General features: G+C 37.5%; 1 protein-coding gene across 1 annotated transcript in view; it reads left to right on the forward strand.

Annotated features, from left to right (window-relative positions):
- The window catches only part of LOC102861111 (24-hydroxycholesterol 7-alpha-hydroxylase-like), a 182,423-nt gene that overhangs the window by 21,034 nt on the left and 144,214 nt on the right, over positions 1–17,175 (forward strand). The window contains exon 2 of the mRNA XM_006881929.1: positions 12,419–12,554. Coding sequence (XP_006881991.1) covers positions 12,419–12,554 — 136 coding nt within the window. The remainder of the gene's footprint in view (positions 1–12,418; positions 12,555–17,175) is intronic.

A 17,175-nucleotide genomic window follows, 5' to 3' on the forward strand; every position in this document is an offset into this window, starting at 1 on the left:
TACAATTTAACTTCTGTATCTTTTCAACCATTACCATCATCCATTTTTAAACATTCCTATCCTCTTTAATAGCTTGGAAGCAGGAATGATGTCCACTTCCATAAATAGCTTGCCTCCAGAAACCCTATGAACCTGAAGAAAGGATGAAAGTCACACAAGTGTCGAGGACTTTTGTACATAAGGTCACTATGAGTCGCCTATGACTCGATGGCACTTAACATCCTCTTTAATAGAAGTTCATTATCTCCTAAGCAACAAGTTCCCCTTTCCTCTTCTCTTCCACTTCCACCTCCACTTTTATTTTAAATGTGATTGCTATCAAATCAGCTATGAGAGATCACCTCACCCCAGCAAAAACAGTCAAGTTCAACAGGGCAACAAACAAATGCTGGCAAGGTTCTAAGGGGATTGGAATACATATTCACTGCTGGTGGGAGTGTAAAATGACATAGCCAGTGTGGAGTGCAGTCTGGTTCTTTCTCAAAAAGTTGAAAATAAAAAGACCCAGCAGTTCCACAACTGGACATATACCCTAAAGGAATCAGATCCACAGCGCAAACAGATGTCTGCACACCCATGTTCACTGCTGTGTTGTTCACAATAGCCAAAAGACGGAAGCAACCCAAGTGTCCATCAACAAATGAATACATAGGAAAAACTATGTACATTCACACAATGGAATATTATACTTTGAAAAACAATGAATTTGTAAAATATTCTGAAACATGAGGGAGCCTGAAGGACATTATGCTGAGTGAAATATCTCAGTCTCAAAAGGATAAACATTGCATAACAGCACTGTTATAAAATAGGACAGACACGGGGAGAATGTTTGAGGAGGGAATGAGAAAAAGAATGAATAGATAATAAACAGTGTAATAGAATAGATGAGGGGAAGAATAAATAATTAGGCATTATATGTATGAGAACAATCTGGAGCAAGAAGTGCATTGCAGAAAGGGCTGGAAGAGCGGGGAGGGAAGAAAACAGGTAATGTATGTATATAATTAAAAATTTTAAAAGGTGAAATCAGAGTGAAAAATACTCCTTTAATCTCTTTTTCTTAGTATATATGTATGTTGAAACAAGCTTGGAAGCAGGAGTGGCGTCCACTTCCGAAATAATTTGCCTCTGGAAACCCTAAGAACCTGGAGAAAGGATGAAAGTTATAGAAGTGTTCAGGTATTTAGTTCATAGGGTCACTATGAGTCATCTACAACTCAATGGCACTTAAGAACAACACCACCAGCAAAGAGAGAGTTCAGGTGGTCTAGCAGGCAGAAAGTGATGCTCCCAAGCCAAATGTGGGTGACTCTAATCTGCAGCCCCAAGACCTGTCTTTAATTGCTTTTGGTGAAACATTCTAGGTTGTATAGCCCTGGCCTGTCCACTTGCTGTACAGAGAGGAAACTCGTGGTTATTGAGAAGCTGAACACTGTGACACTTGAAGTGTCAAATGCAAGAATGATTACCCATGGTGGACAGTGTTAAAACAAGCTTGGAAGCAGAAGTGGTATCCACTTCCAAAACAGCTTGCCTCCGGAAACTCTGTGAACTCGGAGAAAGGACGAAAGTTATACAAGTGTCCAGGTCTTTCATTCATAGGGTGGCTCTGAGTCGCCTACAACTCAACAGTGCTTAACAACAACATATGTATTTTGTTGTTCATTGCTGTCGAGTGAGAACCAAATAATAGCTGACCCTCCAGCAGGTTTTCAGAGGCTGTAAACTTCACAAAGAGGAGAATACCCATCTTTATCTCATGGAGAAGCTGATGGATTTGAATTGCTTACCTTGTAGGCACTTAACTTGCCTAATTCTAGAGGCACCAGGACATCAGAGTGTGTGTGTGTGTGTTTGTGTGTGTGTGTGTGTCTTTCTGTCTCTCTGTTTATGTATATATATGCTGTGACTGGAGTAATGCAGGGGTGTGAGAGCCTATAAGATTGGCATGGGATAGAGCAGGGTTTAGGGCTCTTGTATACAGGGTTGCTATGAGTTGCAGGCGACTCGACGGCACATAACAACAGCAGCCCTAAAGTGGGCTTCTCTGAGGATTCAAATCCATCAGTACTGCCAAGGGTAGAAAATAGCCAGTCCCCTCCCATGCAATTGTACAGCTTCTAAAAACCTGTTCCTGAGCAGAACCTAGTAAATAACTCACTTCCAACTAATAAAACCAAAAAAAAAAGTCTCATTACTGTCAAGTTGATTCAGGAAATGCCCCACCTTTCTCCTGCGGAGTGACTGCTAGATTTGAATTGCCAACCCTTCTGTTAGTGGTCTCCTGTACCCGAGCGAAGGTTACTCTGAGCCAGAATCCTGATTTCCTTCCTACCCCTTTTCTTTACAGGGGCACGATGTAGGCTTTCTTTCCTTTTTTTCCAAAATTCATATATATTTTATTTCATAGTTCCCTTCCTTGGTATGTTTCATACACTCATTCCTGTACATTGTGTTTTATAAAATTAATCACTATTCAGTTGTGCCCACCATTACCTGGTTTTTTCAGGTGCCTGAAGGATCTTTCCCATTTCCTTCACCTCCTCCCTCCACCCACCAAATTGTGTGACCCTGTGATTTCCACTCTACCCATCCTCACCTCTTCTCTGCCTTGTATCCCTGAACATGTTTCCTTACAGAATGGAGAGTTCCAAAATTAACTATAGAGGAGCAGCTGTAGGGCTGCTCAAAACAGAGTAAGTACTTCACATGAAAGTAACTTTATTTGATAATATATGCAAACCACCTACCTCAATCATTTTTGCAACTCCTATTTGTCCATAGAATAGCTGTTTGACAGCTTTATTGGTAATAGTATATCGTATATTGAAATTGAATTTCTGTGCTTGCTTCGGCAGCACATATACTAAAATTGGAATGATACAGAGAAGATTAGCATGGCCCCTGCGCAAGGATGACACGCAAATTCGTGAAATTGAATTTCTCTGATATTATAGCTACACATACTTTATTTTGGTGGTTGTTTGCATGGTACAAGGTATATCTCATTTTACCTGTTCACTTTCAAGTTCTCTGATTTGTTACATTTTAACTATTTCTTGAAAGCGGCTCCTGCTGTTGTTATTCTACCTGGTCTTCCTTCTTCCTTCCCCTTCCATCTGATATGACAGTCTTAGTCTCTCACGAGGAGTGTTTAATCCATTTAGATATAATGTAATTTCTGATAGAGTTCTCGGGGTTGGTTTTTGTATTGTTTTGTCTACTATTTTACATTTGTGAATTTTATTTTGTTTCACAAATTCAACTTTATTTTTGTTCCATTTTTTTATTTCAAAGACATACATTTTCAAATTGTATTTTATTAATGAATTAATTTGTAAAGTTTTCATTATTTTAGATTTATTTTTGTGGTTATTCTACAGATTAAAATATGTATCCTTGACTTACTAAGCCTTATATGAATTATTTTTACCATTTCTGTGATATTGCTAAAGCTTTGGAGTATGTTTATGCTAATTACTTCATCTAGCCCTACAATTTTACAGCACATTTCTTTGTAGGCAGATTTTTCAATATTTTTGTTAATGCACATTATGTGTACAATAAACTGCCCCCATATAGTTTTATTATTTTGAACATTTTAATATCACTACATTCTGGATAAAGAATATTTTCATCACTCAGAAAAGTATTCTTTGCTATTTGCAATTCATCTCTCCTTCAGCTTGCTTCAAGCAAGCTCTGATTTGCTTCTGATCACTACTCACCAATTTAGAATTTGTGGACTTTTATAAAGTTGGGATCCTCGTTGCTAGGCCATTATACAGTGTCATGGTGGCACAGGATAGGACAAGGTGAAGGTCTGTTGGTCATAGAATTGCTGGATTCTAGACTGGATGGCACCTGACATCAACAAACACTCTATTTCTCTAAAAAAGTAAAAAACTATATGTCACTTTTTAAAAAGTAACATATGTTACTTCTTTGCATCATATATTTTACTAAGTTTAATGACTTTGGGATTCATTCATCTTGTTACACATAAAAATCATTCTTTTTATTGCTCTGTGATAATTCTACTATATAGTTATGTCACATTTCACCTATTCTCTTACCTATTGATAATAATTTGAGTTGTTTCCAGTTTGGGGCTATTGTGAATAAAGCTGTTATGAATATTTATGTGTACATTTTGTGCAGGTATATATTATCCCTTCTCTTAGGAAACACCTACATGCAGAATGCTTGAGTGTGTTCTAATTGTAAAGTATAATAAGGGAATATTATCAAGAAAAACTCTAAACATGTAGATTTGACTATTTAAATTAAAAGAATGAATTCCTAAGTAAAAATAAACAAGCCAACCAAATAATCCTGATAAGCTTCTATAGTACTACTTTGCTTGCTTAAAAGTGAACAGGGTGGCGAGCTCTGGTGGCCTAGTGGCAAGAAGCTGCACTGCAATCCTAGAAGTATGCAGTTTGAATCCACCAGATGCTCTGCTGGAGAAGGAGGGACAATCTCTTCCTGTACCAATCAGATCTGATTTGATGATACACACACACACACACAAAATAATAAAAATAAAAAATTTTTTAAATTTTTTTTTTAAAGTGAGCAGGGCCTGAAATGCTTGGTTCAGAGGCTCACAGACTTCAACATTCCATATGGATTACATTTCAACACCAAGAAAACAAAGTCCTTACATTGGGTCAATAGACAACAACATCATAAAAAAAAAAAGAAAAATTCTAAAGGTTAAAAAAAAAATAGACAACATCATAACAGCTAAAGAAAGGCTTGAAACGGCCAGTGATTTCACCTTACTTAAGTCCACAGTCAACACCGTTGGTAGGAACAGTCAGGAGATCAGGAGACATATTGCTTTGGGCAAGTCCACTGTCAGGGACCTTTCTAAAATTCTGAAAAGCAATGATGTCAGTTTGAAGACTAAGGTTCATTTCAATCAGGACTTGGTGTTTCTGATTGCTTGCTATGCTTCTAAGAGCTGGACAATGATTACGGATGACAGAAGGATTAATGCCTTTGAGTTGTGGTGTTGGAGGAGAATACTGAATATCCCATGGACGGCCAAAAGAACAAACAGATGTTGATTGGGAAAGGTGCAGAGTGTTCCTTGCAGGTAAAGATAGTAAAGCTTCATCTTGCATACTGTGGACATGTTGCTTGGAGAGGCTGTTCCTTGGAAAGGCGTATTATGCTTGGAAGGGTGGAGGTGTAGCAAAAGAGGAGACCTCCAATGAGGTGGATTAAAACAGTGACTCCAACAATGGGCTCAAGTGTAGCAGAAATGATGAGGATGGGACAGGATTCAGGTCTATTGTTCATAAGATGACTATGAGACATACCCATTGGCACCTAACAATAACAACATAGTTTATTAAATATGAAATTTTTTATTATTTTGGAGTTTTAAGGCAGTTCCATTACATAGCAACTCTGTAGACAACAGAATGAAACTGCTCAGATTTGCATCAAGTTCCCAGTTGCTGTGGTGCTGTATCCTGTTGCATGGCCACTATGTCAATTCATCTCATAGAGTGTTTTCCTCTTTATTGCTAATCTCCTATTCTCCAGTGGCTAGGCCCTCCATAACATGCCAAAGGTATATGAGACAGAGTCTCAACGTCCTTGCTTCCAAAGAAACTTCTAACTGCACTTCTACCAAAATCAGATATGTTTTTCTTTTGGCTGCCCATAGTATATTCAATATTCAACACCCACATCATAATGCAAAGACATCAATTCTTCTTTGGTTTTCTTTATTAATAGTTCAATTGTCACATGCATATAAAGGAATTCAAGATGCCATGGCTGGAATCAATTACATCTTAGTCCTCAAAGTGACTTCGTTGACCTTCAGCACTTTATAACAGGGCTCTTGTGTCCTACTGTGTTCTGCTGCTAACTGAAAGGTCAATAATTATTTGAATCCACCAGCTTCTCTGAAAGGGAAAGATTTATAACCTTGGGAACTTGAAGAAATGACTCAATACCAGTGGATTTTATTTGCTTTGATTTTGCAATTCATTTGCCCAATGCAGCATATCATTTGATGTGTCGATTGCTGCTTTCATCAGCATTGCTGTGGAGCCAAATAAAATGAAATCCTGAACCCAACCTTTCCTCCATACATTATCATGTTACTTTTAGTCTAGTTGTGAAGATTTTTGTTTTCTTTAAGTTGCAATCTATATGGAAGCCTGTAGTCTTTTTTTTTTCGTCATCAATAAATGCTGCAAGCCTTTCATTTTTTGCAAGCAATGTTGTATCATGTGTTCATATCACAAGGTATTAATGAGTGTTCCTTCAATCCTGGTACTACACCCTTCATATACTCTAGTTTATCAGATTATTTGACCAGAATACAGAATTCAGTTTGTGAATTTCTGGCTGTACTTGGCTGTCTTTTTATACCTTGGGCTAGCGCTTCTAAGCTTGATCCCAGTTTGTCTCTTATGAACTTTATGGTTTGGGGCTTTAAATCCATGTGTGCATCAAAAATTTTTTCCAACAGGGTGAAAAGAAAACCTACTGACTGGGAACAAACATTTGGTAATACCATCTCTGACAAGAGTCTTATAATGAAAGCTTACAGAGTATTCCTGGATTTCCACAAGAAAAAGACTGATAACCCAGCTACAGAATGCACAAAAGACATGGAAAGAATTTTCACAGAAGATATTCAAATGGCCAATAGACACATGAAAAAATGCTCAAAATCACTGGATAGAAATTCCCTAATGACCCAGCTATTCCACTACTTGGATTATATCCTGAAAAAAGAGAACTAAGGCAAAAACTGAGATTTGTACACCAATGTTCATAGCAGCATTATTTACCATCGTAAGAACATGGAAACAGCCCAGATGTCCAACCACAAACAAATGGATTGAGAAATTATGGTACATTCATACAATGGAATACTATGCAGCATGCAGGAGCAATAACTTTGTAAATTAATAGCTAACTTGGGAGGGGCTGTAGAATATTATACTGAGTGAACTAACTCAGTCCCATAAGGACAAATATTGTATAAAGCCATTACTGTAGAATGAATATAAGAATCCAATGGGTGTGGGGGACAGTGGAAGCAGAGGGATGAGGATGTGCAGGGGCAGGAGGAGATTAATCATGGATTTGTACAATTTGATGAGTAAAGGGAACTGGGAGAATCTATTCTTGAAAACAATATATTTGAATTTTGTAAATAAACTAGTATTAAAAAAGAATACAGATTGAATATTCTTAGTATTTTTAAACCACATATTGTCCCTTTGTTCTATTCAAATGAATGCCTACTGCTCTATGTACAGGTTCTGAATGTGTGCAATTAAATGTTTGGGAATTCTTAGCAGTGTGATTTACATACTTGGATCTCATCACATAGTTAATAAAACATAGATTAAAGTAGTTCTGGTATTCTCTGCTTTCAGCCAAAATCCATTTGATTTCCACAATACTATCTCCACAGCTTTTCAATCTGTATGCAGAACAGATTATCTGATAGTCTGGGCTCTATGAGGAGAAGTGGCGTCAAGATTGGTGGAAGATCTATTAACAATCTGCGTTATGCAGATGACACAACCCTGCTTGCTGAAACTGAGGAGGACCTGAAATGCTTGCTGCAGAGGGTCAAGGACTGCAGCCTTCAATATGGATTGAGGCTCAATGTCAAGAAAGCAAAGATTCTCACCACTGGACCAATTGGCAGCACAGGATGGATACTGAAGAGACTGAGATTGTTAACAACTTTAGTCTGCTTGGTTCCATGGTCAACACTTTGGCACCCGTAGCCAAGAAATCAAAAAACGTATTTTGATGGGAAAGTTTGCTATTAGGGACCTCTCCAGGGTACTGAAAAGCAATAGTGTCACTCTGGGGACTAAGGTGCCTCTGATACAGGCCATGGTCTTTGCAATCACTTGTTATGCATCAGAGAGTTGGACAATGACTAGGGAGGACAGAAGGAGAATTGATGCCTTTGAGCTGTGGTGCTGGAGAAGAGTATTGAGTGTACCATGGACTGCCAAGCAAACAAAACAGATTCATCCTGGAGAGAGTTAAACCAGGCTTCTCCTTAGAGGCAAGGATTCTGGGGCTTCGTCTAACATACTTTGGACATGTTGCAAGGAGGGACAGGTCCTTGGAGAAGGACATCATGCTTGGTAGAGTGGAGGGACTGCGCAGGAGTGGAAGGCCCTCTATGAGGTGGATTGATTCAGTGACTGGGGTAATCGGGATGGGTGTGTCAGAGACAGTGTGATTGGCACAGGAGAGAGCAGGGTTTAGGGCTATTTTACATAGGGTCACTAGGAGTCGCAAGCAACTCGACGGCACACAACAACAACAACAACAATAACATCCTTCACTCTACATCCTCTTTTGAATCCAGCTTGAATTCCTGGCAGTTCCTTGTGCATGTATTGCACCAATCATTTTTTAATAATCTTTAAAATTTTTGGTGCATGTAGTATTAATGATTTTGTTGTATGATATCACTTCTCTGTTGGATCCCATTTTTATGGGAATGGACACAGAAATGGATCTCTCACAAGTCAGTTGGTCCAATAGCGATCTTCCAAAATTTCATGACATAGATGATTGAGTCCCTCCAAGATAAAATTCATTTTTTGATATCTCTCAACTGACTGTCAACTCCTAGAGCCTTGTTTTTCACTAATACCTTCAGTGCAGCATGGATTTTTTTTTTCCTTTTTTCTTTCTAGGGAGCTCTAGTGGCCTAGTAGCAAGAAGCTGTGCTGTAATTCTGAAGGCATTCAGTTCAAGGCCACCAGCTGCTTTGCAAGAGAAAGATGGACACTCTCCTCCTGTGTGATTAACTACCTCTGAAAACCCTCCAGAGGGTCACCTATCAGTCAGTTCCAACTTTACAATACACAACAACCACCATTGGTTTTTGATCATAAATTACTTTCTGATTCAATTTTTTTATATTAGCCAATTATTTTATTATTTTATTTTGTACAATGACTCAATTCTTCCATCTTCTTTTGATATACTCTGCCATTCACATATTTAAAATGGTCATTTTTGTGAAAGTTTCATTGCAATACTTAAAAAAATTGCAGTACTTGATAAATTACAGTTACACATGTGATTCCAACATATGGAACATAAAAGATTCACATTGACTACATATGTGGAAAGAAATTATGAAGAAGCTCATTATTATCAGTCAGACAAGACCAGCAGGTCTTAATTAATGTTCTGTGCCAGAACATTAATTGCTCTTATAAAAGGTAGAGTTGAAGGGGAAGAAAATGAAAACAAGTCCACGAGAACCAAAATACAACTTCAGCTCTAACCTACCTAAATTTAGAGACCATCTCAAGAATATCTCAAGAATATATTTGACGCATTGAACACTAATAATTGAAGATCAGATGAATTGTGACGTAAAGAATTTAATACATGTAGAAAGTAAAAGGTATTTTAAAGGAAGTGAAGAAAGAAAAGACCAAAATGGATGTCAGAACATACACAGAAGCTTGTTTGAGCATGTACAGAAGCTGACGTGGCGGGAAGAAATAAGAGTCCTAAAGAATATTTCAAAGGCAGCTCAGGGAGACAGAGAAATAGGAAGTAAATAATTTAAGTAGCTCCTGTAGAGAGTTGCACCTCCAACCCAAAAGCAATGACACTCCGGTGAAAATCCACTAGAGGTTTCATGGGACAAAAATGAACCATTTTCTCCCGTGTGATTTACAGCCTTGAAAACCAGCTGCAACTCTCATTCACAGCTGGTGGGAATGTAAAATGGTACAACCCCTATCAAAGACAATCTGGCACTTTCCCAAAAAGTTGGAAATAGAAATGCCATTTGACCCAGCAATTCCACTGCTAGGAATATACCCAAAAGAAACCAGAGCCACAACTCAAGCAGATGTATGTACACCCATGTTTATTGCTTTCTTATTCATACTAGCAAAGAGTTGGAAGCAGCCCAAGTGCCTATCAACAAACAAATGAATAAGAAAAAGTATGAAAATCCACACAATGGAATATTATGCAGAATTGAAAAACAGTGAACTTGTAAAACATTACAGGTGAGCCTGAAAGGCATTATGCTGAGTGAAATATCTCAGTTACAAAACAATAAACACTGCATAATCCCTCTGTTATAAAATAGGACTGACATGGGGGGGTAAAGAATAGGGAGAAAGTAGATATATAGTAAACACTGCATTGAAACAAATGAGGGGAAGACCTGTTTGAAAGGAATATATCAGTAGGCATTATATGTATCACAACAATCTTGAATAAGAGGTTCATTGCAAAATGGATTGGAAGAGACAGAAGGGAGGGAGGAAAACTGCACAACAATGAATGAATAAAAACCCAAACTTTCTATAAACTTTTGTTAAGAATAATCATAATAAGGGGAGCTCTGGTAGCCTAGTGGCAAGGAGGTGCAACTACAATCCCAGAGGCGCATGGTTTGAATCCACCAGATGCTCTGCCGAGGAAGGAGGGACAATCACCTCCTGTACCAGTCAGATCTGATTTGATGGTACACTCACACAAAAATAATAAAAAATAAATATTTAAAAAAATAAAAAAGAATAATCATAATAAAAAACCACACCAGAATATAGAACCTAGAAATAAACACAAACAAATTAGACCAAGTATTTTTGCATAATTGCAAAAACAATGGAAAGATAGATCACCATTTTAACATATGTCATTGGGACATTGGGTGTCCATATGTGAAAAAGAATTTGCAACCTGAGTTTCACAACATATAAAAATGTTAACTCAAAATAAATAGATAATAGAATTAAGTGTAAGACATGATACTAAAGCTTTAGAGGGAGCTCTGGTGGCCTAGCAGCAAGAAGCTGCACTGCAATCCTAGAGGTACGCCATTCAAATCCACCAGATGTTCTGCTGGAGAAGGAGGGGCAATCTTCTCCTGTACCAGTCAGATCCAATTTGACAGTACACACACACACACACACACACACCAACAACAACAAACCAAACACAAAACAAAGCTTTAGAAAGTGTCATTGAGGGAGATCTTTCTAATCTAAGGCTAAGAAATATTTCTTATACTTGATATCAAAACATGATTCACAAAAAGTAAAATGATAAATTGAACCACATTAAAAAGAAAAATATATTCTCTATGGAAGACCCTATAAAGAGGATCAAAATACAAACTAATGACTGAGAGATGTACTCTCAAGCAACATAGCTAACCAGTATCTATAACGTAGAACTAACTATATAAACCCCAAAGTACAAAAGAAACAATACAAGTATAAATGAGCAAATGCCTTAAAAAGATGTTTTACAGAAAAGAGTATGACAGAAGAGTTCACAGGAAATGTGCTCAACATCATTAATCATGAGGGAAAGAAACATCAAAACCACAGTGAGTTATCATTACACATGTATCAAAAAGTTAATATTTAAAAGTAATGACTACAGCAAATCTAGAATCACTCATGCATTGGTAGTGTATATTCACAATGGTGCAGCTCTTGGGAAAACAGACAGTTTCTTTAAAAACTAAACATATGATCATGCAATTGAACTGGGTATTTCTCCCACCCAAAAAAGTTAAAACTCATGTTTATGTAAAAAACCTTATGTGCAAGGAACTGAATTTCTCACCTTCTATTTTTGTTTTCACCTACTACTTTTTTCTCTACCTTTACCTTCCTGCAATTGTGTGCTTCCCTACTACACTTTCGCCTTCTTCATTGTTCTTTTTTTTTTTAACATGTAAATATTCTCTATCATTTGACTCATGCTTGGAAGCTCCCACTCTTTGATCACAACTTTCTCTGAACGCAACTAACCATTAAGAACCAGCTCTAATGACATCTCTTCTCCAGTCATCTCTAGCTGTTTTCATTTCATTGTTCTTTAAGGCTCCAGTGACTCAATTTGTTTCACATTTTCAGTCTGTTCAGAGGTCTACCACTACCAACCTTCTTCTGGCTGCTTCCTCTCTACCTTGTCTTTTCTTTCCATGGTGGTTTGCCCAGAATCTCTGTCACAAACTGCTCTGCTTGTGTTGTGTTCCTTAGTTCCTCACACTGGGTTATCGTTCCATGCTGTCCCATGTTTTCCAGTGTGGAAGGCAACACAGGGTAGACCTATACATCTTTGTTTTCCTGCTGACGTCCTACTGCCTCTCCTTCTAACCCTTGTTTAATCTCCTTTTTCAACTCTCTGCTTAATATGTTGGGACCTTAGGTCTTTGTGTCTTGTTTTACTTAGTTTCTCAGTTTTTTGATGTATAAAGTCATTGCAGTGTGTATATCTAAGGTATCATACTGACCTTTTCTCCTCCTTGATATTTCAAAGAATAATATTTTAAACCCAATTCATGTCTCAGTAATTTCTTTATCAGAAATGCTTACTAATATGATGTGTTTATGCGTTTTTATTTCAGTATGGACCAATATTTACAATCTTTGTTATGGGACACCGAATGACCTTTGTGACCGAAGAAGAAGGGATTAATGTATTCTTAAAATCAAAAAACGTAGATTTTGAACTAGCAGTACAACAGCCCATCTATCGTACAGGTGAAGTTTCTTACTTTCTTTTTCCTGAGAGTTCATTTGAAATATATTGCACCCAGTAATTGTTTTATGTAACAACTATATTCTCACTCTTCTACTAAGAAAGGTAATGATTTGTTATTTTATTCTTAAGGGTTAGCATAGAAGAGGGAAAAAAGTGTATGATGAGTATGTCTGGACATGGAAAAATAAATGTTTGAGAGCATAATAAATTTCTATTTAAATTAGCCACTTGTCCAAGAAGAGGTCCCCTCTCTGAATGTTTTCTTTAGTGACTATTTGGAACCTGTGTCATGTTACAGCTTCCAAGATCATGCTCTCTCTTATTCTGGTTGTATAGACACTCTTCTATGGGCTACAATCCTTGACTTGTCACATGTTCTACTCTACTTCCTGAAAGTAGAATTCTACTGCTTAATATGCTCTTTACTTTGGCATTCTCTGGCATGTCCCATAGGGTCATTAAGGTAAGTGAGAGTTGCCCACTCTTTTACAATGTGACTTGTCCTCAGAAATCATTGTGTTGTACTGGTCAGCATGTACCCGGTATGGCTGTGTTCCTTTCTTCTCATATTGTAAACGTGTGCTATAGCATTTTGTCCTTCAAATAATGCAGAGCTGGTTCATTTTGTGTCAACTACTTTCTTCAGCTCTCACAATGGGTGTTCTTGTTTCTACTATCTCTAACTTCTTTCTCTCTGCCTTCATGGTGTCTTTTCTTCTTAGTTTTTGTGTTTTGTTTTTTTCATGTAGCCTTCACTGTAATTCTTTCCATTAAGACAGAAAGTTTGCTTTAAAAGCTATTGCTGTTAAAGAACGATGATCATTTTTTCCTTCTTCTTGCTCATATGAAAAAATATTATTTGTTGAACTAGTTGTCATCACTGTGAGAGATAGGGTGCAGCATGCTTGCTTAATTTTGAGCATAACCAAAAGTTTATCTCTCTAAACAAACATGAAACACTTTGTGTGACTATTTCTGTTTAGTTAGCATGTGTTTGGTTTTATTTTTTTAAGACAGGAGCTATTACAACAGATTACATAGCAATTTTTTTTGGTTCAGGTAATCATATTTCTGTCAAATGAGCCTGGCCTTGCTATTAAGAATCTTATTTATAAATATTCTTGACCCTGGTGATAGAGAAAGGATTAAGTGTACGCATTAAACTGACTTTAGGTTGTTAGTATGTTGTTTATGAGTAGGCATGTGAGAGAAAAACAACTGCTTTATCTTTATATACATGCGTACGTGTGTATATATTTTAATGCATTCATTTGTTTTAATAGGGTACCCATATTCGTAAAGCAATGCTATTGTTGTTATTGTTGTTGTCATCGTCATTATGTGCTTTTGAACTTGCAACTCATAGTGACCCTATGTACCCTGCTCTATCCTGTGCCAACGATACTGTCTCTGACACACCTACCCTCATTACCCCAGTCACTGAATCAATTCATCTCATCAATGGTCTCCCTCTCTCTGTCCCTTCACTCTTAAAAGTGTGATGTCCCTCTCCAAGGACTGGTCCCTCCTTGCAACATGCCCAAAGTCTGTCAGAGGAAGCTTCAGAATTCTTGCCTCCAAGGAACAGCCTCATTTCATCCTCTCTAGGACAAACCTGTTTATTCTCCTGGCAGTCCATGGTATATTAAATACTCTTCATCAACACCACAGCTCAAAAGTGTCAATTCCCTATTTATCATACTTAGTCATTATCTAGTTCTCTGACACATAGCAAGCAATTGAAAATACTATGGCCTGGGTCAGGTGCATCTTAGTCTCCAGATTGATTTCGTTAGTAGTAAGCATTATATTATGTACTTTAGACCAGACATCTTGTATCAGTTAGAAAGACAAAGACAAAATTACATAAGTAATTTTGATTTTTGAATGCCTAACTGCAGGGCAAAAGCTATTTATAGTTAGAAAAGACCACCTAGAGAAGGTGATATGCATAAAGATAGATGAGGTTTGACTAGAATTTAGTAGAAGAAATTGGAGCTTGCTGATGTTGGTATGTTTGTGTAAGGTTGATAAAGTGGAAAATATTCCAAGCAGACAGAACAGCTTATTAAAATGCTTTCATTTAGGATCAATCAGTGAAAAGAAGGTCTTGGTGATAGAAATTATCCCAGACATCATATGAGAGAATTTTGCAAGACCAATGGCATATTCATCGGAAATACCATTTTTTTTCAACATCATGAATGATAACTGTACACATGGATCTTCCCAAATGAATACACAGGAGTCAAATCAGTCGCATCTGTAGAAAGAGATGATGAAGAAGCTCAATATCATTAGTTATAAGGCTAGAGTTAACTGTAGAACATCAATTGCTCATATGCAAGTTCAAGTTGAAACTAAAGGAAGTTAAAACAAGTCCCTGAAAGTCAAAGTACAGCCTTGAGCATACCCCATCAGTATTTTAGAGACCATCTCAAGAAGAAATTGAATGCAATAAACTCTAGTGGCAAAAGACTAGATGAGTTTTGGAATGATATCAAAGGGGGAAAAGCCTGAGAAAAACTGGATAAATTATGTATACTGCATTGAAACAGATGAGGGAGAAAGCAATTTAAAAGCGATATATGATAGGGTATTATGGTTATCACAAGAGTCCAGAATTAAGGTTGCATAGTGGAATGTATTTGGGGTGGTGGGGTGGGGATGTGGAGGGATTGTATACCAATGGAAGAATTTTTCTTTTACTTTTCAAAGAGAGGAACAAACTAGGGGGAGGGGGTAAGGGCTGGGCAGGGAGAAAAGTGTAACAGTGAATGAATGGAAATCCAAAATCTCTGTAAATGTTCATCAAAATTAATTTAAAAAGGGGAGGGAGAAAGGAAGGACAGAAAATCCCAAATAGATGTCAAAAGTGATTCTATAACTTGCTATTAAATGTAAAATTGCTGAAGCAAATGGGAGAAAAGATAAAGTGAAAGAGATGAACAGATTTCAAAAGACAGCTGGAGAAAAGAAAGTGAAGTAATGAAATGTGGAAAATAAACACAAACAAAACCCTTGGAGTTAAAAGGAAAAAAAAAAAAAGGAAGAAGAATCTCAGAATTTCTTAAGCCAAAAGACTGAAAGAAAACATTCCAGCTTTGTAAGCATGGGGTGGTTGGTGGCATGAGGATTATAATACCTGATTTCTACTAACTTTTCAAGAGTGAAGACTATCTGTCAATATCAACAATACAAAGCTAATTCCAGTTAAGACAGATATGTACTCCTCCTTCCCTCTAAAAAAAAAGTCTTTTAACAAGTCTACCCCTAACTCTTCTTCCTAAAAAACTCACTTCTTCTCTACTGGGTTCAATAATTTATTGCTGTTACCACACAAAACTCAGAGACAATATTTGAATTCATAGGTTTTGTTAGGGAAGCTGAGTTCTGATGACCTAGTCTAACCCAAAGGCAGTGCTTCAAATCCACCAGTGGCTCTGAGGGAGCTAGATGGGTAATCACTACCAGTTTAATTTACTACCTCCCAAAGCCTACTATAGAGTCAGTTATGAGTGAGTTTCTACTCCATGGTCATGAGTCTGAATTTTTATTAGGAATGTAGCAATACAATGCATGCTTAGCAACTCTCAGGATACAGTTATCCAATTAAGACCATCTTTTCTCCTAAACTATACCAAAAAGTAGGCCTCTCTTTTTTTGGCCCTCAGACTCAGAACCTTGGTCTCTGCCCTCCTTGGGGAAATATTACAAAGTTGGATGTTTTCAACATCATGGATTTGTTTTCATTTGTAATTTGAGTTCAAGTTTATAAAGCAAAATTTTAAGCAGTCATACACATAATTTGTTCCATAACACTAATTACAATGTGTAACATTGAGACACACAATGTTTGACATTGAACATACGGAGTTCTTTTAGCTCTGCCAACTATGCTCCCAGTGGCACCCCTACTTTATTAATAAGCATGCTTCCTGAAGGGTTTAGTTCTATGGCTTTCTGACAAATGTCTGAAGGCCCCTTTGCATTGCCCAGGAGCCCACAATCTGTCTCATGTTGGTTCCCTGGAGTTCTGATGCTTCCATCTCATGGTCTGGCACCTTCTGTCTGGTTTTATAAATCTTCAGCTTTGGTTCGCACAGGGATCTAAGGTACCAAGATTGTACTGTACTCAGTTTCTTCATTCTTAATGGTAGTTCTTGTTGTTAAGTGCCATCAAATCATAGACCACTCATAGCAACCCTATGAACGAAAGACCTGAACACTTGCATAACTTTCATCCTTTCTCCCAGTTCAAAGAGTTTCCAGAGGGAAGCTATTTCAGAAGTGGATGCCACTCCTGCTTCCAAGTTTGTTTTAGTTGGGGAGCTCCACCAAATACTGTCCACCATGGGTAACCATTATCACATTTGGCACATCAGTGTCACAGTGTTTAGCACCACAGCAACCATGAGTTACTGCTATACAACAAATGGACAGACCAGTGTTGTACCACTTAGAAGAATGTTTGACCAAAAATAATTAAAGCCAGGCCTGAGTGCCACAGGTTAAAATTACCCAACTTTGGCTTAGTAGCGTAACTTTCTATCCACTAGGCCAACAGAGCTCTCTCTATGTTGTTGTTGTTGTTAAGTGCCATTGAGTCATAGATGACTC

The sequence above is a fragment of the Elephantulus edwardii genome, unplaced genomic scaffold (genome assembly GCF_000299155.1).
Source record: "Elephantulus edwardii isolate Elephantulus edwardi_28Jun2011 unplaced genomic scaffold, EleEdw1.0 scaffold00017, whole genome shotgun sequence".
Classification (NCBI taxonomy): domain Eukaryota; kingdom Metazoa; phylum Chordata; class Mammalia; order Macroscelidea; family Macroscelididae; genus Elephantulus; species Elephantulus edwardii.